At 47.9% G+C, this 24,292-nt stretch overlaps 1 protein-coding gene and 1 long non-coding RNA gene across 4 annotated transcripts in view; one reads left to right on the plus strand and one right to left on the minus strand.

Moving 5' to 3' along the window:
• Window positions 1–418: 418 nt before the first annotated feature.
• On the plus strand, window positions 419–23,506 carry mgll (monoglyceride lipase). Of its 3 annotated transcripts, none has more exons than XM_076026176.1 (8): window positions 419–569; window positions 2,248–2,383; window positions 10,342–10,448; window positions 13,762–13,898; window positions 18,411–18,521; window positions 19,019–19,108; window positions 19,986–20,201; window positions 21,380–23,506. In XM_076026176.1, exons 2-8 carry the CDS (start codon window positions 2,256–2,258, stop codon window positions 21,506–21,508), a joined length of 918 nt encoding a protein of 305 aa, XP_075882291.1. In that variant the 5' UTR covers window positions 419–569; window positions 2,248–2,255; the 3' UTR covers window positions 21,509–23,506. The 3 variants fall into 3 exon arrangements, with proteins under 3 accessions (XP_075882291.1, XP_075882290.1, XP_075882289.1); XM_076026175.1 differs by lacking the exon at window positions 419–569 and adding an exon at window positions 612–943; XM_076026174.1 differs by lacking the exon at window positions 419–569 and having other exon boundaries at window positions 2,037–2,383.
• The window catches only part of LOC142888133 (uncharacterized), an 85,275-nt gene continuing 83,617 nt past the window's right edge, over window positions 22,635–24,292 (minus strand). The window contains exon 2 of the long non-coding RNA XR_012926658.1: window positions 22,635–23,268. This is a non-coding gene — a long non-coding RNA (uncharacterized LOC142888133). The remainder of the gene's footprint in view (window positions 23,269–24,292) is intronic.

Below are 24,292 nucleotides of genomic sequence, written 5' to 3' on the forward strand. Positions count from 1 at the left end.
TCAATTACTAAATCAACATTTATTTATAAAGGGCCACATAACATCCTAAAGGGTCTTGATATCCAATTAAAGAAAGATCCACTGAGCACACGAAGATCATGGATGAAAGTAAGAGCAGTTCTCCAGTTTGATCTTCAAAACTAATAACAGAAAATTGTTCCCAAATGATGTTTGGAGAATCCAGTTCCTGATGTGAGTTTACGAAAAAAAAAAAAAAAAGAAAAAGAAAAAGCTTTATTTTGAACAAAATAACCAAACGCAAAATTCTCCCTGTTCGCAAAAAAAACAAAACCGATACGAGGGAGACCGGTCGATTCACATTGCTGAAACGGACTAGACCGGTTTCAGAGGCAAACCACGATGCGCGTGTTTGTGTGTGCGCAAGAGAGGAAAGAGAGGGAGGAGATGGGTGTGTGTGTGTCAGTATGTGTGTGTGTGTAGACGGGGGACTTACTTAGTTTCTCCCTAAACATCTTGGGCTGCATTCTTGTCGTCGGCGTGGCCGAGAGCGGAGCGTCGGCAGGGAGGAAGGAATTCTGAAAAGAAGCTGAAAGTTCGCTCCATCAAAGGTTGGTTCCACCTTCTGTTCTAGAACCCCTTCTGTTTTAAAAGCGGACCCACGCGCCACCGGTCCGATCTGAGATGGCTTTGATGTTCCTCTGCGCTTCCACCCCAACGCAAGTTGCCTTTGACACTGCGGTTGACGCGCTTCGTCCGTGCGTCTCCGCGGCTTGAAGCTCCGCGTCCGCTGCCGCTGCTGCTGCTGCTGCTGCTGCTGCAGCTCACCGCGCGTCTCCTCGACGCACAGCAGGCGCTCCTTGAATGAACCGACCGGTCTCTGGCTCTCAAGTCACTTCTCTGCTCCTTCCATCCGTCGCCCTCACTGTCTCCAGAAGCATGATCCCGTCCGCCGGTGGGAGGAAACCTCCCTGCGCGCAAGGACGTGAGAATAACCGCGGGCTGCAGCGCACATGGGGGGGAGAAAAGAAACACAAAGGGGAGGTTATGTTGTATTTGCATGCAGGTTTCGAAGGAAACGATGGATATCAATGCATAGCTGCAAGTTTGGCCGTTGTGATTGTGTTTACATGTGTCACGCGGCAGCTGCAGCAGGCATGCGACGCTGCTGCTGCTGCTGCTGCTGCTACTGCCGCTGCTGCTGCGCGTTTTGATGCAAAAGCTTCATCATGTCATGAGGGGGGGAAAAAAAATATTTTCTTCAGCCTGCAGCCACGTAAAAAACATACGTCATATAACTGACCAGAGGTGGCGGTAATGACCGAGGTGTGAGAAGGACAACAGCGGATCACCTTCACACACACACACACACACACACACACACACACACTCCAAGCACCTATTTTTTATCAACGCCGTGTGTGTCAGTCAGGCGCTCCCAACACTGTCCACTTCATTGTCATGCGGCTGGTTGCATGTACGCGCGCGCGCGCGCGCGCGCGTGTGTGTGTGTGTGTGTGCGCGCGCGTGCAAAGAAGCATGAGAGGGAGAGAGGAAGGGGGAGTGTTGCAAGAAGAAAAAAGGAAGAAGCAGGAGCTTATGCGTGCAACGGTGCTCCTGGTTGCAGACAATTAAACAGCTTATTATTATTATTATTATTATTATTATTATTATTATTATTATTATTATTATTATTATCATTATTATTATTATTATTATTATTATTATTAATTATGATTCTCCAGTCTGTGCTGTTGCGCTGTTTCCAACAACACCGCGTCCGCTTTGCGGCCAAAACAGGTGGACACACCTGCATGTATTCAAGTAAACCGACCTCCAGCCTCTGATTGGTTGGTCACTTGACCCACTTTTACCGACGCAGCACCGCGGCCACTGGCCCGGGTCTCTCACAAGGTCGGACATTCAAGTCGGGCTGTGAACGTGTGTCCTTGTTGTTGCTGTTGTGTTGTTGTTTTTATTAGTTACAACACACCCACAAGAGAGAGAAATAAAGCCTCTAATGAAACAGGGCATATAGTCTGATGACGTCACGACGACCCGTTGCGGGCGCTTTCGGGTGTGTGTGCACGAGGATGCGCGCGAGCGCGCGTAAAAGCTCGGCGGCGCAATCGCATCCCGAGAGCGCCGACTCCGAGCGAAGCAGCGGCCGCAGCCCGCCAAGCATGAACGCCGCGACCGCCGCCACCTGCCTGCTGGCCGCCGGCCTCGGCTGCTTCCTGTACGGCAGCAGCGACCTGCTCTCATCGCTGCTCCGTGTCTCCGTTGCAGAAACGTCCATGCCCGAGCCGGCTGCAGCTCCGCGGCGGAGCCCGCAGGGAGTCCCCTACAGCGAGCTCCGGCACATCGTCAACGCCGACGGACTTCACCTGTTCTGCCGCTACTGGGAGCCCGACGGGCCGCCGAGGTCAGTGAATGACGGTGGTGCTGCTGGTGGAGGAGGAGAATGTGGTGGGGAACCGTTTTATGAGTTGCGCTGGAGGAGCAGGAAGTGAACAGCCGGGTGCTTAAAATAGTCCAATGTTGTTGAATGGGCGCATGATTCCATCGAGTCACATGACTCCTTCATGTTCAATCTGCAGGCGCAAGTGTGCAAGTTTCTAATCACGTCCGCTCACGTTTAGACCATTTGATTAAAAAACTGCTTTTCTTTTCTTTCTTTTTTTTAAACAAAACAAAACAATTTAAAATGTAGTTCTATTTGACAGTGCAGGGAGTTCTTCAGCTCAGCGACTGGTTAATCATCATCATCATCATTTTGATGATCATTAACTTGGTTTACCATGTCTATTTATAAGGTCATGCACAGGCTGAATTAACCTCTTTGTTTAGCCGAATCACTGGGTGAGAATCTCATTGAATCAGTGTCAGCACTTCATAACCAATCAGCTTCCTTTCAGTTGAACATAGGAAGCCGCTGTTGAGAGCTGCACTTGAAACCAAAGAAGAAATTCATGAGCGCAGAATAAGGCCTGACTGAGCTGAGCTGTTCATTGAATCAGTCACATGTCAATCGTTTTTTGTTTTTTGTTTTTTTTGGTGGTGATGGTGAAGCCCTCATCTATAACCCTCTATTCCAGAGCTCTCCACAATCATAACAACATTGAGACTAAATATAGTTTATAAAACCATCAAGAGTTAACCATAAGTGAAAAAGGTTTATTTTCTTTCTGTGACCTAATCTTTTTTGTTTTGTTTTGTTTTGTTATTGAATTATGTTAATCTGCTGGTGAACAGCAGATGCTAGCGGGTCTCAGACTGGGTCATGGCCCCGTTAACAGGAGACTCTGGTACAGCTTCCTGTTTAAATCAATAGCACTGTGACCTGGAAACACAACAGACAGGCATTACAGGTTTCTGAAAGTATATATATATATATATATACATACATAAGTATGTATGTGTGTATGTGTGTATGTATTTCACAGTTAAAGGAAACAGTATTGGCTGTACTGAAAGAAATGAAAAGGCCAAATTTTTTTGTCAATCCTCAGTTGGAGGAAGAAATTCAAGGTCTTCAAAATTCCGGCGAACTGCCCTACAGTGATGAAAGCCATCCCTTTACTTCTTCTGCGAGCTCCACTTTCCAGAAAATAAGATAAAATAAGATTAGATAAGATCAGATCAGATCAGATCAGATAAAATGAGATAGATAATCCTTCATTCGTCCCACAGTGGGGAGATTTCCAGCATCACAGAACCAAAGTGGATAGCAACACATTATAAACACTGTAAACAAGTAACTAACAAGTAGTGGGAAATAGCCCTTTGTGACATCACAAATGGCACAGATACTCTCTCTTCCAGGATAGTGACGGTTTTCTTGATAAAAGCAGAGAGAAGAGGTAAATCCCAGGATTCTTGCTGGTGGCTTCAAACACGGGGCTAAATACACTGTTTTGCCGGAGAGTTTTACATTGACCTAAAGATGGAAAAAGATGTCTCATACAGCGCAACAGCGGCGCAAAGCAGATGAGTCACGTTCAAAATGTGAAAAACAGCTCATCGGTTTGGGCGCTCGCTGTTTGCTCGACGCGCTTGGCTTTGGACCGCCGCTGCCCGCACAAAACATCTGGTTTAAAGTTTGCCTCGCTGTCTTTCACCCACACACACACACACACACACACTCACTGCCCATGAGAACTGTGACTCATTAACTGACACTGTGTCAGTGCCTCCGCCGTTTAATTGTTCCATTAAACCTCTCCTCATAGCAACTGTGTGTCCGCGTGTTTACCCGCCTGCCTCCTCCGACATTTTCTCTGTTTGAATGCGCACGCTGCCTGTGTACCTGTGTGCAAGAGGGAAAGAAAACCCCGCAATTGTTTCCTCGTAGCTGGCCAAAAAAAAAACCCACAAAAAAAAAAAACGTTCCGGTTAACACTGCCAAGGACATCCAGAAGCCAGAAAACAAACCCAATTTAAACGGCAGCACCATTAAAGCTTCTTTAAAAAAAAAAAAAAAAATCTCCCACAGATGCTCTCTTTTTTGGAAGTGGAGAGCAGAGTGATGGACTAAAATAGAAGCAGATCGCTTGGCATTGTAAACATTTGGAAGCCAATGCTGTAGATGGCTTATGTAAGAGCCTTTTTTTTTTTCACAGCACCGGCAGTGACCGATGCTAAAAATCACACGCAGTCCCTCCGAAGAGACGGAGACACGCTGGAGCCGTGAAATGTTGTGCGTTGTTTTGGAAAACTCGTACCATATGTGTGGGCTGTGGCCACTGATGGCAGATATTGCTGGGGGTTTTTTTCTATTAGTGCGGTAAGAGAAAAAATAAATTGAGCTTTGGAGTTTTGGTCCTTGAGTCACTCCAAAATGTCAGACTAATAAATTGTTTTTAGCTGTGCGAGCAGCTGCCGAACGCTGTGTGCGGTAGTTTCACTCTGCGTTTTACAAGCCCGCAAAGCCATTTAGTAAAGTGGCGCCCTCCACGTCTTAATGGGTGGGTACCAAAAAATAAAAAATCTGATAAACTTCCATTTGAAATAGTACAGATATAAGTCTAGAATTCTGTGCAAGATGAATTCTGTGTTTACAAGATGCTGAGGTGTATCCTACTATTCCTGTTCAAGGTGTTCGGAGGCCAAAATTCAAACTGTCAAAGGCAAATTTACTTTTAAAACAGTAGGAACAGAAAGCCACAAGGCGTGGCGACTTCCTGGAAGGTAAATCTTAATGTTGATGGCCAAAAGCATTTGGTTTGAAAACATGCAAGAAAAATTCACTCAAAATTTGTCTTTGTCGTTCCTGTCGATGGCAAATGAGAAAATATTCCTTTTAAACTAACGCAAGTATCGGCCAAAATCTCAGCGGGGCTAAAGCAGGTATTCCGCACAAATAATTGGTACATTCGCTCGGTTGTCATAGTAGCTGTGGTAGTCCAATCAGCGTCTTTCGTTGCCGGCCTCGTTTCGAAAGTGTAAAAACTGCTGAGCAACGTGTGACTGATTGTGACACCTCAAGCCTTGTTGTCTATCGCACAGACTGTTCTCGGCCGCGCACGGTGACGCGGCGCAGCGCAAGCCTCCCGTTTCATCGCTAACTGGCCCACGTAATGCGAGGTCTCACAAAGAGCGCTCAGTGTTTCTGGTTGCAGAGTCCTCCTACAACAGCCTACTCACTGCCGCAGTTGGAACAACGGCTCGGCACTGTGTGACACAGTTTTGCTCTGGGCGGAACAGCAAAGAACCGAGAATACGGGTCAAAAGTTAAAATGAACTGGAAACTTTAAGCTCGCGGCTAATGGTGATAACTAGCAAAACAAGTTCCCCCTGAAAATGACAAGTTGTTTCCTTCTCCCCGTCGTTAGTTGATGTTTTATGCTGCTGCTCTTATACTGTTAATAATAAATGAACAGAAATGAAAGAAAACAAAAGAAATGTTTGATATTCGGTGCAGGTGCTAGGTTAGCTAAATCTTGTTAGCTCAATCGAGTTAGGCGACTCTAAGGAGCTGTTTATTTCCTGCTTGGTTTATCATTATTCAGAATAATCTTGTTGATAATCAGTTGATAACTTACACACAAGGCAAAAACGGAACCTGTTGCAAAGACAAACGGCTTTTCACAGTCAAACTGGCAAACGGAGCAACAGGCAGAATGGACCGGCAGGTCAGTCTGATAACAGAGACTGGTGTGTGTCTATTAATAGCGGTGTCCTGTGTTTCTGCTACTCACTGAGCTCTCCGGAGGACCATAGCATTAATTTTGTTTGTGCAGGACACTGTTAGCCCTCATATCCGTGTCAACAGATGGCTTCATTTAGCCGTGGTCATATGGTTAATAGACTTTTTTTCCACCCAGAATGTTAGAACTTCTTTTTTTTCCGGTGACTCAGCCGCCAGGATCGTCCGTGGGCCAGAACATTTATTGCACAATGTGTTTATTCATCAAAGAATAATTTAACACAAAAGCTAACAGTGACACGGAAATATCATTGTTGTTTGTCAATGTTTTATTCCTTGTTGGTTAACAGGTTTTGCAAAGGTTTTTTTTCCAAATGGATTCCGATGAGGCCGTTGTTCAAGTCAGGAAAACACAAACTATGAACAGATACCTTGAAAACTCCCGGTCTCTGTCTCTGTAGGGTATCGTGTCAACGTGATGGTAAATAATAAACCTACAATTAGCATGTAGCCATAGTAGCACCCTCGGCATGCAAATTGGTGCTTCTCTCAAAGAATTCGAGTCAGGTTGATTTCGAAACGGGCCAAGTTTGGCTGTAATGTAAAATATTTGAGATTTTTTTTCTCTGTTTGTTTGTTTTATTTTGCGAGTAGCTTACGTAAATTCCCATCCGACAGGACTTGTTGGCAGCAGGAGAATGAGGCAAGGTTAAGAGGCCAATGCCTCCTGGAAAACTGGACTGGCCACGGAAAGTGGGTGAAAGGTTGAGGGGGTGGAGAGCAGGCCAAGGACAATGGTTGACAAGAGTTTTTAACCGGAGTCCAACCCCAGGCAGAGTTCAGTCCTTCCTACCTGCTGTTTGTAGTGCACACATAAACATGTTTGCTATACAGGTCGTGCTATTGGGTTCGTGGCTGTCGGGAGATTCCTTCCTGCCTCTGCCTTCTGTGGGTAGCCGAGAATCTTTACATATTTTCAAGCCGTGGTCATTGTTTTCTTGTTTTCAGTTGAGGGCGCGCCACTTTGTTTGGCTGACATTATTTGCAGCGTTGAGTGTTACGGCCTCCTCGGTTTTTCGCGGAATTCACTGAGGTCATTTCGAGTGCCAAAGCGAATCAGTCAATCTGCGGAAAAAGAGACAAAAGGACAAGTTTACCGGAGTCGCCGTAACCGGCCGTCAGTTCAGATACTTCAAAAGTATTTGAAGTCTTAACCGGCAGGATTTTGCTTCCTGTCGTGTTAGCGTTAAATATACGCCTGTGAAACGCAGAGACATCCACTTGTCAGGGTAGTTTTAGAAGACCAAGGGAGTTTCATCGAGTACCAGACAGCCTGACAGTCGGAGAAACGTTGACAGAATCAAAAAGGAAGTCTAGAAGTGAAGGTAGAAGAAGTGAAAACCTCACGGGTAGAGACAGGAAGAGGGGAAACACAGTGTGCAGCGTGCAGGGTTACTCCCCGGTGAATTCAACTTTATGTCAACTCACTGTCTGAATATTGAAACAATCGGAATCAGAATGAGAATGGCAGTTCTGCATGATCAGCCTGACGCAAAAAGCTTCTCTACGTTTTGTCCCTCCTCTACCTGTGACCGTCCCTCTGATGTAAACCTTCCCGCCCTGTCTGGCCTGAACTAATCCCCTGCCTGCTCACTGATTTCCTTCGTCTCCAGTGTGTGTTTAGCACTCGCACACGGATTTTGTCTCTCCCTTTTCCAGACCGGTTTTGCCACCTGCCAACATCTCATTCGACACCTGTTGCATTGTTCTTTGCTAATTCTGTGCATCTGCTCCTGAGCCTGAAGCGCCTTTACTGGTTGCCTAAAATATTCTGTCTGTCCTGTCAGAGTAGTCCGCTTTTAATTAACGCTGTGACGCTCACAAAACTGACGTTGCTTGCCCACGATTGTGAGATCAATTCATGCTGAAACGTCCTTCAGCCTCGTTCAGCTCAGATGTTGACATACAGAATGTTTTCGCTCGATTAAAAGTCTGGGCATTTTAGCTTTACCAGAGCAGTGCGTCCTTCAACAGAATACTTTTTTTGTAATGATTCTCTTTCACTTCAAAAGTTAGTGTAGCTTTTTTTTACCACAAACCCTTTGTCCCTGGAGACGCTCTTATTTGTACAAAATAAGAATGTCTGGATGAGAAGCGAAGAAGAAACCGCGAATGGTAAACAAACCACTCCTGTGAAATCTCACTTTCCCACTGCGTCCGTTTTAAAAACCAGCTACCATCTCCACCGCTGCTCTTGCCTTCCAGTCTCTGCTTTAACAAACCTGATCCAACCCCCAATGCACCGACACACACACACACACACACACACACACACACACACACACACACACACACACACACACACACATACCCGTAAACCCTGAACAGTCCTAATCCTATTAATCAGATTAACATGCCACTATTTAAGACTGGCCGTCCAAAGCTCGGGACACACGGACTACGATGTCTCGGTATTACAGTCGATTAAAGGCCCATGAAGGTACACAAATGAATACATTTTTATGCGTAAGTGGATGTTCCTTCTATATGTCTGCATCAGATCTGCGCTGATCAATGTGTGAAACGCTCGGCCGCGAGGGGCAGAGAGCGCGATGCCAGTCCAGCCAGTGGAGGGGATTACGGCCTCGGCTTTGTCTTTGTGCCTCTGTGGTTGTTTGGAGAGTGTGCGAGCGGAGGGGCCGAGAGAGGAGAGGACTGAACTCCCTCCCTGCCTCTCCGAGTGTTTTAATAAGGGCTGGTTGGTTGGAAGCCAGCGCGCTCGCCTCGACGGCTGGAGCCGCAGTGGGAGACGAGGAGGTCTCGGGTTCCCATGAGAAGTGAAGAGTCGACCGCGTAGAAATGAAACCCAGAAATTTCCTGTCTCGCTGCTCCACACACCTGATCTGCACGTAGAAACAAAGCGACGCCGACGGTTGCAACTAGAGAAGCGACTTTTAGCGGTGAACCAAAGTTCAGTGTTCACAATGCACAATGTTCCTGGGAAATTAAACATTTTCTGGGCTATGTTGCCTCGAGCTGTTCATTGTTATTATCATCTTGGCCGTCGCTAATTTGATCGCAGTTCGTCTCCTGAGTGATTTTTTTTTTGCGGTTGAAGAAGTGAAACCAAGGGTCATGGGATGGCGTGTTGGAGCCAGTGGTGAGGCTACACCGAGCCATGGGTTTAAAGCGACACATTGCGAGACAACCAACACACTCTTCCTCCAGGAAACACAGACAAGCCGACACACTGCAGGGCGGGGGGTAATGTTGAGGAACGAACCAAAGGTGCAGCAGCGTTGATCTGAACCCGGATGAGCCAAAATTGCAGCACATTTTCTTGCATGTTACTGAACGCCGTGGTTGTGCAAAGGGTTTTACACACACGCACACGCACACGTACACGCACACACACACACACAGTAAGGTGGTCTTCCTGCAGAGGAAGACGCAGCCCAAGGCGCTGGGATTTTTGAAAAAAGGGTGAAAGAGCAGCGAGTGAAATGGAGTGAAGGAAGCCTGATGAGCAGCTTCTCCCATCCCGCTCTCCGGCTCTCGTCTCACCCCGCCTCACCCAGCCTCACCCCGCCCCTGCGTCGCTCGCCACACTCTGGGCTGGCTAATTGTCTGCTGCCGCCGCCGCTGATTGAAGCTCGTCGGCTCTCATGCAGCTTGAAGGGAAAGAAAACTGGAGCATTTCGCAGCGGCTGAATATGCGCAGACTTAGTGAGTGCCGAAAAATGTAATGACTGAAGTCACCGCTGCAGGTTGAGGAGCTGATTAGTGAAGTGAGCAGCCGCTCAGGTTTCGCGCTCGGCTGACGGTCGAGGAAAGTTCCCTGTCCAGGCTCTTTCAGGCTCCGGTGGGACTTGAAACAAAGGACAACAAAAGAAGAAGAATGGCGGAAAGTATCATCTTCCTGCAAAACCCAGGAAAACCAGTTTTTCCAAAAAAGTAACCATGATCCTACCTGAGGGTTTGGGTGGGTGGAAAGTGTTGTATTCCCTACGGACAGATGGACGACGGATGACGGCCTCCGTCACGGCTCTTTGCCGTGCCTTAGCTGCAGCTCTGCCACTCACACGTGCACACATACACAAAAAGAAACACACAACCTTGGTCAGAGAAAGTATTTTTTTCCGTACGGCTTCCATTCACGTTTTTTTTTCTGCGTCACCTCAAAGCACCGTCTTCAGTGTTTTAAAACCGTTTCCTCTCCCTTCTCGTCCTGTCAGGGCTCTCATCTTCGTCGCCCACGGAGCCGGCGAGCACTCCGGCCCCTACAATGACATCGTGCAGAGGCTAAAGGAGCAGTCCGTGCTGGTGTTTTCGCACGACCACGGTGAGTGACCCGGCATGGCGTCACATGACGCTGCGTCAACAGCCGCACGTGTCTCTGGCCAGCGGTCCAGCGTGGCGGCTCCAAACAAAGCCTTCCGTCCTCATCCGAGCCTGATAACGGCGCTCGTTAATTGCTGAGCGAACAAAGAGAGTCGGGGGGGGGGTTAATTTGACAGACTGGTCGTTCAGCTGCAGCGACTCTGCGTCTCAAAGCTAATAAGTACTGGTGTGCAAAAAAGAAATAAGAGGCCCTAACTAGTTCAGAGTGCTGGTTGTGGTTTTCCTTTGAGTGCATCCCTGACAAGTACACACACACACACACACACACACACACACACACACACACACACGGATAGCATAGAGGCACAAATATGCTCACAGAGATGCTAAAGGGCAGCTGTTTCAATCTCACCAACGGAAGGACGTAGCGTTAGTGTAAATGAAGAAAACAGACACTAATATGCAGGGATTCAGCTCCACTTCCTTGTCTCCGTCAGTCCGGTATTTAATGATGATAAGTGTTTATTAAGGAAATGATCATATTTCAGGCACGCTCGATGCTACAGCACCCTTTGTACAATCTGGTGTGTGTCGCTAATTTATTCGCTCTGGCTCTCCGCGCTGTGATTAGTCATGTGTGATCTCTTTGACGTGTGCTTCAGGGTTTTTCAGAGCCGCATGCTCTGTAGAAGCAGCAGCAGCAGCAGCATGTCACCACTGATGTTACTGTATTTTTTGTTTTGGCCGCCCTGCTGCGGTGCTTAAAGTTGAGTCCAACTGCATCAGCAGAAGAATAACAGTGCTGATTGCAATGAACTGGTGGGCGTCTTTACGGTAAACACTTAACACTTGACATCTTGGAGGTTGAGGCATTCAAAACTCAGCAAACTGAGCAGCACAGGAAGGGGATTTGAGCCAATGAGGTATTGGCTGTGGCTCCGCCCACAAATCTGCAAATCTGTGCCCTGGCACTGCGCTGCGATGGACCTGACTTCACAGCAGCACCTGCCTGGCTGATCTCAACAATCTCACTAGAGTCAGTGCCAGTGGCAGGGGTGGCGCTCCTCTTCTGTTGCCAAGCTCTTGCATCACGAGAAATGTCATTTTGAGGAAGAAAAATGACGTGGTTCGCCTTGAAAGTAGAGAGAGCTCTGTGGAATGTAGAGGAGCTGCATGTGTGTGCGTGTGAGCGAGCTCAGTGAATTCCTCAGTAAGTGTGCCTGCGTTAGCTGAGCCAGAGGGGCCAGGCAGAGATCACGAGAGCCGACAGCTGCAGCCACTCACACAGTTTGATCCGGACGTCACGGTGAAGCCGAGCACCTTCCCGTCCGTCTCGCCCACCGACGCACACAGGCGCACCACGATCACTTTTCCGTGTTCCAAATCAGGACGGAATCTACTTTCACTTCTTGTGAGCGTGACAGGTTTAAAGGGGAACGTAGTCCATTTGGCAAAAGGCTGGATGAGCTCACGAGGCCGGTGGCAAGAGGTCAAAGGTCAACATCAATTTGACCTTTTTTTTTGTAGTTCTGCTTTTGTTCCCAGATGACTAATTATCGAAAATAAAGGTCTAACAGCCGTAGACCAAGTTCCAAATCGATGACTCTCAAGGCCTGCAGGGATTCTCCCGGGTGGAAGTCTTTATTTTTTGCACTACATCATTACACAATGTTGACATTTTGGCTTTGTGGTCATATGAGAAGCTGTGGGAAAACAAACCAAATATCACGAACCCGGGGACTGTTCATAGGCTCGTGCGATTGGCCCGGTTCCCTCAGCGGAAGTTGCATCATTTGTCAACATGAATGAGCAAAAAAGAAAAAAAATTACAGCATTGATCCGCCCGTGTTGTCGGCATTTACACGCAAGTTTCACATGGAAGCCAGAGCCGCTGCAGGGAAAACAAAAACATCAGTGAGTCTCGCTCGTCCCGCACCACCAGATCGCACATCCCCTCGTTATGCCGTCATTCGGAGCTGCTGCGCGACAGTCGATGCCGATCGGTGTGCGTGCGCGAGCGAGTCCCATCTATCTGGCAGCGATTATGGCGCCCGTCGTCGGGTGGGGGGGTGGGGGTGGGGTTCCTATACATCACGCCGTTCAGACCCGGGAGGTGCGAACCGCACATGAGAATATTTCAATTCAGCAGCGGTCACCATGGCAACCCGCCTCACCTCTCAGCCACTGCTGCACAGAGCTCCGTGAGGACCCGCGCACACGCACACACACACACACACACACACACACACACACACACTATATGCCCGCATACATATTCATATATTGTGCGTCCTCCCCGGTTGCTGGTCACATGCTTCCTCTCCTTCCGCCCGCTGCCGTCCCTCCACTCTCGCTCTTTCGCTCTCGCTTTGTGTTTGGCTTCCCATTACCGCCGCTTTCTGCCTCCTTTACCTTTTTCGCTTTGCGTCAATCTGTTTCCAATGAGAGGGCGACCTGGGCTTTTATCTTTACGAGGAGAGAGGAGACGTGAGGGAAGGAGACAGTAGAGCCGCATTAAGAGGAGCCTTCAGCCCAAGCAGGAAACCTTCTTATGGGAAATCCAATGCTGAAAGCAGCTATTTTTGCTGCAGTGAAACAGAAGGTGCACGTGTTCTTTGGTTTTGCTGTTGAGAAACATTTCATACACATTCAGCACATGTCGATGTCATTGTGTTATTATCTGTGATGGATAGAAAAGCGGCATATGGCCTCCATTTGTGTCTCTGTTGATAAGCTGCAAGGCTTTCAACATTTCGCTGAAGGCTTTTCTGGCTTCTCCCTTCTTCTTCTGTTCCTCCTTGCCTCCCCCCCTCAACCCTCCACCACCCACCCCTGCTGACCCCCTCTGCTGACCCTCCCCGCAATATTTCTTGATGAGATCCGTCTCTTTTTCTGTCACTTCATCGATATTCTGCCCTGATATGGGAGGAGGAGGAGGACGGAGGAGCCACTTGGGAATATCCCCAAAGCAGAATGTCCCATTCTGTTCTGCGAAATTCATTTACATTAAGGATGTATTGAGAAGATGTTTCTTTCTGGTGCAATTGAATAACGTTGAGGTGTTTATTCAGTTGTCAGCGTCTCCATTTGATCACCAGGTTAGTCTGGGCTCCTTCTCTAAGAGAACCTTTAACATTCTCTCGCATCATCACTTCGCCTCTTTTGCTGCACTTGAATTTGAATTGTGAACAATTTTCCTTCCCTCTGTTTGTTTTGCTCACACGTCTTCTTCTTCTTCTTCTTCTCTCTCGGTCTCTCTCTCTCTCTCTCTCTCTCTCTCCCTCTCCCTCTCTGTCTCTGTCTCTCCACAACAGTGGGTCACGGTCAGAGCGAAGGGGAGAGGATGAACATCAAGGATTTCCAGATTTACGTCCGGGACTCGCTGCAGCACATCGACCTGATGAAGTCCCGCCACCCAGAGCTGCCAGTCTTCATCCTGGGCCACTCCATGGTACCGCACCTCCACACCTCCACAGCTTCTTTCCTTTAGGGTCCTGCGTGGTCCAAAATGCCTTTTTTTTTCTTTCGGCAAAGTGCCCACTAATGAAAAAAAAGTCTGTCCTTGACTTCTTTTTCTTGCTTAATTTTTCAGAAAGTTTGCACTTAACTTTGCACTCTGTGGTGTCCTAAGGGGCTTCAAAATGCCTCTCCCAATTTCCTGCCAGTCCGCCTCCTGGCTGCCTTTGTTCTTATTTCCTTCCTCCAACGCGTAGAAGGTCCAGCAAATCATCAGTTTTAGCATGAAGCTAAAAAAACAAAAAAACAAAACAGCAGTCTGTCTTTTTGCTGGAGGCTGTCAACAGACGTGGTTTTCTGGGGATCTGTTGTGGTTTTTAATGATGCGAGGCGGCTTCACTGGAGTCTGGAGTGAAAAATAAAGATCTGAGGACAGCGAAGATGGGACCTTCTTAAAGGAAATGAGCGTGAGCAGCGGCGGTGCTGGAGGATTTTAGACGGTAGCGCTGCGTTCAGTGCCCTGCTGCTTCACATGAAACCAAATAATTGATCATCAGCTTTGAGAGGGCTTTTTTTTGTGGAGGGCAAAGTGAAAGAAGTGGCCTGCAGCCTTGAGGCTGTATGAAGTGCTTTTATTTCCCTGAAGAGCCAGTCATGGCTCACGAGAGTGCGTTTGGCTCGCGGCTTAATGAGAACTTTATTAAACGACACAGACGATTTAATCAGGGTTATATCGCCGCCGCTTTGAAAGGGTAACTTTAAAAAGACCTCCAGCCGGTTCTGATCTCCTCGTTGACTGTTTTCAGGACGCGCTGGTTCACCTTTTAGCTAGGTTCAGCTTGGAACGCAGAAAAGAAAAAACCTCCAGCGCAGCAGTGGTGGGTTCACTGACCACACTGCTCAAGGGCATAGTGGCCACTGGGTTGACTGACTTGGGGGTGGTGGTGGTGGGTGCGGGTGCGGGGGGGGCACGACATGTTTATGCAACCATGTTGTGTAAAAGGCACCTGTGTCCTGTTTTCAGCAGCGACGCACAACTTTGGCAGCAGAGGCGCAGTTACGCACGTTGTCCACTCGGGAGTCTCCTCGGGTGACTCTCTGTGATTGCGGCTTCCCTTTGCGAAAGGCAGATGAATGACACAGACATTTCCACTCGCAACTCTCGCTGCTCCATCTCAAAAAAAAAAATGATCGTGGAGTCGAATTGTGACCGAAAGCTGCTGGAAATTTGCAACCATGCCGTTGGCGGCCGAAGACTAGAGGAGCAAAGAATGACGTTAAGTAGCCAAAACTTTCCATCGCAGCCGTGAATGTTGGTGAAACCATCAAGACCAGTGGTCAGTTCCCAGTGCCAGAGTCGAAAGCTCTGTATCGTCATTTTCAAGGTATTTTCAAAGGGCTTCTTTCCCTTGAACAGGTGTTGTCGGTGCCCTGCCCTGCCCTGCCCCCCCCCCCCCCGGCCACTCGGAGCTCCTTCCACCTTTCAACCAGTTGGCTGCTTTAGCGACTCTTGACTCTTGACTGGCTACGTTCTGCTTCAGCCTGGGCTCCGTTCCAAGAGTCGTGGCTCCGGCCCTGTAAACAAGGTGCTATTCCGCCCCATCAGTTTTATATCCCATAAACAACACTTGGTTTAACGCGGCGGCGCGAGGCTGCAGACCTTTTACGGCCGGGGCTCTCGCAGCCAGCCGGCGACGCTGTGTTTATATCAAGAGCGAGGCCGTGTTAAAAAAAAACGTCAACCCTGATTGGTGGCAGAGCCCGACGCCGTCGCCTTGGCAAGCCGCCGCTGTCATCGCCGTGGACATTTTTACCAGCGGATTTGCGACACTGTCGATCCTGCCTGTCCGTCATCGTCTGCTCTCCTTTCCTGACTTCTTCTATTCAGCTCTGAGCGACGTGTTTGCTTTCTTTTTTTTTCTTCAAACTAATTTCCTGCTCCTTTCATCCTGGCTCCTCCGTGTGTCTTTTCTTCTTTTACTCTTTTCATCTCATTTTCCTCTCTTCCTTTTCCTCGGGGGGGAAAAAAATAATCCCTGCCTCACTGTGTGGGGGCTGTTTTGCAACAGTTTTGCCAGCTTCCCAACGTCGGGACGTCTCCTCCTGTTTATCCTTTTAAGCTGTTTGTCCTTGACCCCTAAACACAACAAGGTTGCAAAAAACATCAGAAACAATGGACACCACCTGCTGGCTTTTCTTTGTTTGCTGGGACGTTGCTCCAGTGATGCTGATAAATTGCCTGATGAATGGTCAGTCGCCAGTTGTCTTGTGGGAACTGGACCTCCCTCCGGGTATCATGCCATGTAAAAATAAATGTGCTTCATTTGTACCTGCGTTTGATGCCATTAATCAAGCAAGAATAGATTTTATAAGGTAAGAAGCTCAAAGCCAACAACACAGATGGTTTATGCGCTGATTGCGATCCGGATTTGCACTGCTGGACTGTTTGCTCAGTGTTACATCAGCTCAGGGGACCGATGGCAGATCCCTTCCACTCGGCCTTCTCTTTCCTCCTCACTCTTCCTCCCTGCTGGCCTCTCTGGTGGCGCTTCCTCTCGTCAGCCATCCCGGTGCCAGAGCTCTTGCGTAACACCTTGGTCCTCAGCGTCGGGCCTCAGGCGAAGCGCAACTACCGTCCAGCCGCCACTCGAACAGTTTGTTCTTCTGCAAAACCCTCTTTATGTTATTGGATCGTTTTTGTTTTTTGCTTCTTCTTCTTTTCTTTTTTTTTTACGAAATTATGAATTTATTTTAAACATCAGCGCAGATAGACAGACAGACAGACAGACTGACAGACAGACAGACAGACGGGCCCATGAGCCGTGTTTGGAGTTCTGCTTCGTTGGGCTGCGTCGGCCGTAATGAAGCCGCGTGGTGTCGGCATGTGAACTCGTCGGTCGTCAGGGTTGGACGGAGCGAGTCCACGGACAGCAGGATGAGCTCCTGGACAATACCAGCATTCATTGGCCGAGTGAAGTTCAGACACAGGAAGTGGACAGAGGCTTAAAGAGCTTCTCTGTCCCAAACACACTCACACACACTCTTTCTCTCTCTCTGTCGCTGTGCCTCTCTGCCTTTTCAATGAAGCGCCACCATCTTTGTCCAAGCATTATTTGATTTATGCCTGCGATGGTGACGCCACATGGAATGAGGTTCTATTTTCTCGTTTATTCATCCTTCCATCTCAGGCATGCAGGAGGAAGTTCGGGCACTCGAAGGAGAGGGTTTGGTCTGTGTTTTTTGTTTTTTTTCTTTCTGGTGAGAAACGAGCCTCCTTTCAGGCTGAGAGCCTGCAGTTGGCCCCAACCTGATGAATATTCACACAAGTGACAAAGAGCCGGCTTACATAAACCAAGATGAAGCCAATTAGTAGCCACAGAGAGTGAGTGATGGACACGTTCACCCATGCATCACTCCGTGTGTGTGTGTGTGTGTGTGTGTGTTACACAAGAGGGGAGAAAAAAACCCGCCGTGAGCCGCCATGGATCGACTAACGTCTCGGCCCTCGTGGGGCTGCACCACCAACTGTGGCTCTGTCTAGCTGCTGGATATTAATCACAACCCCATAAGTCAGTGGGGCGCCAAGGTGCGGCCCTGTTCCCCGCGCACCCACCCTACACGGTCATCGGCACGTCCCTCCTGCTGTGTTCAAGCAGCAGCAGCGGCAACAACGTGGCGGCTGGAAATTCACGCCCGTCCGACCGAACAAAAGATGGATTGTTTTAAGCTGGTCTTGACCCTTGACAACTTCTCCACTCTGCTCCATGTGTGAGGACCTTTCACCTACTTCTCACACAGGCACTCTCAGCACTGATGGGGAGCAATTTCTCCCCCGTCCTGCACTTTATTTTTCGTTTATAAGCTAAAATGCATGTTTAAAGCTCGACTAGAATCTGGAGCTGCGTCCGCGACGAGACACATTATGGCTGCTAAGCAGAACCTGCTGTTTGCACGTTTGCACAAAGCGGCCGTGCATCAGCAGCGCAGGCAAGCTGTGCAGGTTGGTCCAACCTGACTGGGAACCTTGAAATGTTGTCCAGCAGGAGCACTCGCTGCTTTGCGTGTGTGGAAAGAAGTGCAGATTGCGTCCGGCAGAGTGAAGAAAGACTTTTTGGAAATTGGAAACAAATGTGTTCATTTGACGAGTTGTCCGTTTTTTTTATTCCAAAGGAGTTGAGCGAGAGCACAACAGAATCTGGTGAAGCAGATTTGTTATATCCGTTTTTTTAATGTTATTTTTTGTTTTATCTTATGTTTATAAAAAAAGACAGAAGGAATATTTGTTTTGTTTTTTTGTATTGTTGAACCATGGTGTTTATAGTTCAAGCAAACATGACCTTGGATGCGACTTTGCAAATACTTCTCATTTGTTTTATTAAAATCATGTTATGAAATCATCTAGTTTGCCTATCTCTCTCTCTCTCTCTCTCTCTCTCTCTCTCTCTCTCTTCCTGAGTCTCAGTCCATTGACGCACTACCCGCTCTGTGTTACCTCATTCTTTCTCAGGGTGGCGCTATCTCCATCCTGACCGCCTGCGAACGGCCCACTGATTTCGCCGGCGTGGTCCTGATCGCACCCTTGGTCCAGATGAACCCAGACTCGGCCACGCCCTTCAAGGTAGCTCACCGCTCCTCCTCGCCCTCGCTCTTCACCCGTTTTGAGATGAGATGTCGCGGTGTCGACCCGGCGGTCCGTCACTATATATTTCTTCAGGGGCTGTTTGGTTTACTTGCACCTTTCTCTTTTGGTCGTCAGAAATCAGAGCGAGTTGCTTGAGCAGCCGCTGACTGACTCACAGACACGACTAGGTCCAGTCCTGAAGGACGCGAACAAGCTGCCGTTCAAATCTGCCACAAAAAAAGAAGTGTTTCTCTGACTGTTCGCCGGCTTTTTTAAATTAGAAGGAATGTGTTTCTTCGCTCCAACGCTGCATGAACATACAGTGGGATGCGGTCAGGTGACTGGAACAGTGCAACTCCATTGCTCCGTCTTCTTTGTCACACTTGGCAGATGGCGTGAGAAGGAGAGGGAAAAAAAAGCAAAGAAACCAAACGACACACATTGACGTGCAAAAATAAACAGCAAGGCCTGGGTGTGTTTTTGGCTGTTTGCAGGTCTTCATGGCGAAGGTCTTGAACCACATGATGCCCAGCCTCACTCTGGGCTCCATCGACTCCAGATGGGTGTCACGTGACAAGAAGCAGGTGAGGGACAGATGTCGGCGGTATGCTCAGCCGCACTCTAACCGTGTGTTTTTCAGCAACACATGCTCTGGAGGACATTTGAAAGAAACTTGTATTGAACAAAAAAAGATAATATTTTCTTTTTTTGGGGTCACATCTCCTTATTTGTGATCTGGCTGCAATGTCTGAGAGAAGAAGCTGATATGATTCATGCCAAATGTCTTTTTTTTTTTTCTTTTTTTTTTTCTTTTTTTTGCTTTGGTGCTGTGAAACTGGTGCATCATGTTTTCTGTCACGACTCGGCTGCTCAACAGGTCGTGTTGCGCCACAGCTCAGCTTTCAGTCATTCATTATTCAAAGCTGCAGCACATGTGGCGTCTGTTGGCCCAGTAGGGCATTTGTTGCCAGTGACATGCAAGTTGGACACAGCAGAGACACCCAGGTGTGAAGATACATGAGATCTTGGTTTAACAAAAAAAAATCACCCACTCATATATTAAAGGCTCCAAGTTATTGTGACCAAATCACCAGAAATAAGCAAAGTCCATCCTTCATGTATTTTTACTTTTTCCCCATCTGTGCTAAAATGCATTTTTAGAAAGCAGCTCTTTGTGATGTCACAAAGGGCACTGATACCTCTGCCAGGTTAGTCCCACCCGAGCCAGGACTTGCGTCGTCCTCATTTCCCCCCCTTTAAACAAATTTAAGGTCCAAAAAAGTATCAATTTCAGCAGAACGGTACAAAACAGAGGGCTAAATATGTTGTTTCCTCCATATAAGTTTTTTGTTTTTATATCAATTGTGCAAAGCTTCTCCACTGTTTTCAAAAGCAGATCCTAGAACGGGTGACAATTTGGGGCCTTAAAAGCTTCCTCACGCTACCGCGTCTCACCTCTAGGTGGAGGCGTACGACAACGACGAGCTGAACTACCACGGCGGCATGCGGGTGTCGTTCGGCGTGCAGCTGATGGGGGCGGTGGCGCGCATCGAGAAGGAGATCCCGTCCATCAGCTGGCCCTTCCTGCTGCTCCACGGCGACGCCGACAGGCTGTGTGACATCAGAGGCTCCATGACGATGCACCAGGATTCTCCGAGCACGGACAAGAAACTCAAGGTTGGCATTTTTTTTGTGTACGATTTGATTGGATTTTTTTCTATTTTGTTTTCTGCTTCTTCGTGTCCGCTGTTTCGCCGTCTTCCTGTTTTCCATCATCTTGATCTTCTGTAACGTTTTGCAGCAGACAGCGTCCAGCAGAAGGTGTATTTATATCCACAGTTCTGTTTTTCCTGCACACCTGTTTGTTCTTCTCTTCTCGTCTCTCTCGGAACTCGTCTTCATCTCCTGATTTTTCGCCGTCTTCTTCATCGAGCATCTTTAGCCTGTTTTAAAACGTTCGACGGAATAGACGACAAGCTCGTTCGTGCTCGGTTGAAGATTTATGATTTCTGAATTTGTATCCGCTAATACCAAGTTGTGTTTTCACGAAATATTACATGAGAACCAAACTGGGGGAAATAACGAAGGAAGGAAAGAGGTTCCTGATGTTGATGAGGAGCATTAACGAGAACACTGGCACAGTAATTATCATTTCTGTTTTCTGTATCTCAACGGATCTCTAACTCGGTTGGATCACTCCAACCTTTTATCAAGTCTGACACCTCTCTAGCCCATCCTCCCAACCTTAGATCAGAAGCACCCTCAGTCAGCCTGTTTCTTTTATGTTGCGAAGTTAAGCTAGAAACTGGTGCTGCAAGTCGGCCCTAGAAACCACTTAGAATATGAGGAAGCGATTAGCACCGACTGGCATAGATTCTGCTATAACAAAACCACGGAGGGTGTTTGCTCATGAAGAGAAGAACAAAAAAAGTTGCACAAAAGGCTTTTCACCGTGGGAAAGGAGTGACGTGTGTCTGCTGTCGATAGGAGGAAGTCGCTGCTCTGTGGCTGACTTTGCAGTCACTAATCTGGTTAGGTTCACTGCCATTGTGTGAGACAACGAAACGTTTTTTTTTGTGCCGTCCGGGTGGGGGTCAAAATGTTTCCTATGGGATAGCTGCGAAATAAACCAGATGGAGCGTTTCCCTAATCAGCACCCACAGGGAGGCGTCTCTTCGTCTTTGTCTTCTCTAATTACCTTTCTTTGGATTGGCGGAACACGCTGGCTTTGTCCCGGCTAAAAACCTTGCAGGGGAAACTTTGCCTGAACCAAAAACCTTTCCTATTATATTAAACCCCTTCTGCCCTACCTTCACGCCCCTGACAGCTCCTCCCTCTGCTCCTGGTCCCTTCAGGTCTATGAGGGGGGCTACCACGCTCTTCACCAGGACCTCCCGGAGGTGGCCGAGTCCGTCATGAAGGAGGTCATCAGCTGGATCGCGGAGCGACTCCCCGCGTCTCCGCAGCAGCCACAGGGCTCCTAGACGCCACCTCGGTCTGCACATAGAGGCAAAACTTTTATTTCCCCCCCAAGACTTTGTAGGCTTGTTAGACGAGACGATGCTCCGCCGGTCGGTCGGTCGGTCTGGGAGCTACATTTGGGACGGCAGACCGGCACCAGCCCGTCTGTGTAATAAGTTAACCGGCTCCAAACTGTGTCACATATCCTTCTTCTCTCCTGTGCCAGTCAATATTTTGCCCCCTCTTACCCTCAACAAACCTCGTCAGGGATGCGCATGTTTAACCCGGCAGCAGGCTCGTTGGCAGTAGCTGTTGAAATAGAGCCTGAACCAAGAGTAAAAACATAAATAGAATAGACACTACATGCAAGAGTAGGGCAAAGTTTTTCAATCGACACTTGACGATGTTAATAAGCAGGTCAAAGGTCAGGATCAGCGAGAAAACTGCAGTAGCAGTGGAGGTGCTGTGGGCGCAGTGCAGCATCACAGATGGCCACTAGGGGGTATTAGCTCAGGAGCAAAATCTGTTCTTTGCTCTCCAATTGCTCTCTTTTCTAGCACATTATACTGACATTTTCTCTGTAGTGTCCCCCGAACTAAAAAAAAAACTCCCTAACCTTAAAAATAGTGGGTTTTAGATTTGAATTATCCAACACCGCTGCTCTGTAACTACTAGCCTACGTGAGGAAAATTTGTCGAGGAGACGCTGCCCCGTCTCCTCCCCCTCCTCCACCTCCACCCGTCTCTAAAGATCGGAATTAGAGAGCAAAGGTCAAAGGGTTACTCCTCCCAGTGACCTCTTGGGGGTCACAGTGCAGTTGAGGCGAAGGTCCCAGTTGGGGGGGGCGACGCGATGGCCAGCACGAACCGAACCAAACATGTCTGTTCACAACTGCAATATGGTTCACAGAGCTGATATTTTTAAATATAATTATGGCTGCATAATTTCCTGGCAGAGGTGACCACAGCGCGATTCACATTCCAGACTTAAAATAAGGCTGTGCACATTTGAATCGAAGCTGTGTGTGTGTGTGTGTCTCACCTTAGCATTCCTAAATTTAAAGCTTAGGTATATAAAGCTTGTGAAATCGGAGGCGGAATAATGTGTTTTAAAAATACCACATCCCTTAAAATTAAAGTTTTATTATTATTATTTTGAAAGAACTTTCTCTTAATCTTAGCAGCAGTGTTCCTCACTGAGAACCCGATCTGCCTGTAAATACGGTTTCCAGAGCAATCATAGCAATAATGCCATGGTAGCATACGTTTTTGGAAGCTGCTAATTATAAGCCAGGCACTGAGCTTGCCTTATTATACTGTCAGGTAGGCTGAAATGAGCAGGTACCCGCTCTTGGTTTCTTCCACCTGTTCGCAAACAGACAGGGAGAAAATTCCAACCACCATCTCAACGTCGCCACGAAAATGTGATCAAAGATTGAATGCCAGACTCATGCTGTGATTTCACGGTTTCTGTTTAGGCAGAGAGATGAAGGTGAAACCCGGAATCACACATTTTAGCTGTGAGGTAACCGTGGCGATGGGAAAAGAACTCCGAGAATGACATAAACCTCCAGCTTCCAGTCGCAGTTCTAACCGCTGTCTACAGCTTGTACTTGAGTTGCTGCAGTGGCCAGAGCTCTTTTGTTGTGAACGTCACAGAGCTCTTTGTTCCAGCTCACTGTCGAAACACCCTCGCCGCTCCACGATGCCCCAAGTGGCCATCCGCGAGAACAGCGACAGGTTACAGGACACTGGTCCTTGTTTTCCTGGTTCGCTCTGGTCCTCTTTCAACACACACACACAGACAGAGATTACCTGGGGGGGGGGAAGGCCCTTCAACTGACCTACAGCTGCTCGATGTGACATGCAAAGCCCATTGACACAATACAAAGTTTTTATCAGACTTTATCTGACCATTTGTTCTGTGACGGCAAATTTCAAAGTAGAAGCCCAAACATTTGTGGTTTTATGAGTGCATATTCCAGCTATTATAAATGGGTTGAGTTGTGGTGGTGGTGGTGGTGGTGGTGGAGAAAAGCTGTCAGTAACCATGGCAGCAAACCCGGCAAAATCAGCCAGTGAAAAGCACGTATTTGTCAAGGAAGGGTGTGGGATGCGAGGCAGACGCAGCAGCGCTGTCAGAGCCGCCAGAGCCCGTCGTCCACTTCGCCGCTCCCCGGAATTGTGCGCGCGTTGAAATAAGAGGGCGAAACACTTGGCGTAGCAAATTCGCGGCGAATCGAAGAAGGTGTGTTGTTTGTGACACAGTCTCTCCATCCCATAAAAGCCTTGTAGGATAAACCCCAACACTCTTTTTCTACTGACTTTTTACACTTTGCAAGCATGAATCGACTGCAGGTTTAAACCAACTGATGGATAGCCATGTACAGAAGCTTCTCTCACTCAACGTGTAATTATCCGCTCGACTGTTAACGGAAGAAAGGTTCTACACTGTAACTGGCTCGCCGGTTTGACAATGGGGCTGTTTTCTTTTCTTTTTTTTTAATCTTGACTTTATGACTGTTTCTTTTCTAAAGAGAAAGAAAGAACTGTTACTTATGTCACTTATTATGACAGACTAGATGGCTGTCCTCTTTCTGCAGCTCTGCAAGGTTAAAGTGCCCCGCAGAGATCCAGTGCGTACTACTTTGTCCTGACTTGGTGTTCAGCAGGAGTTGAAGACTTCTCCCAAATGCTGTAACAATGCACGAATCACTTGCTTAAATCAGTTTTTCATCACGAGATAAACGCCACAGATCACTTGAAACTTCGGGCGCACATGAACCTACAAAAAAAATAACATTATTT

The sequence above is a fragment of the Nelusetta ayraudi genome, unplaced genomic scaffold (assembly GCF_046127955.1).
Source record: "Nelusetta ayraudi isolate G7.1 ecotype Tasmania unplaced genomic scaffold, CSIRO-AGI_Nayr_v1 ptg000019l, whole genome shotgun sequence".
NCBI lineage: Eukaryota > Metazoa > Chordata > Actinopteri > Tetraodontiformes > Monacanthidae > Nelusetta > Nelusetta ayraudi.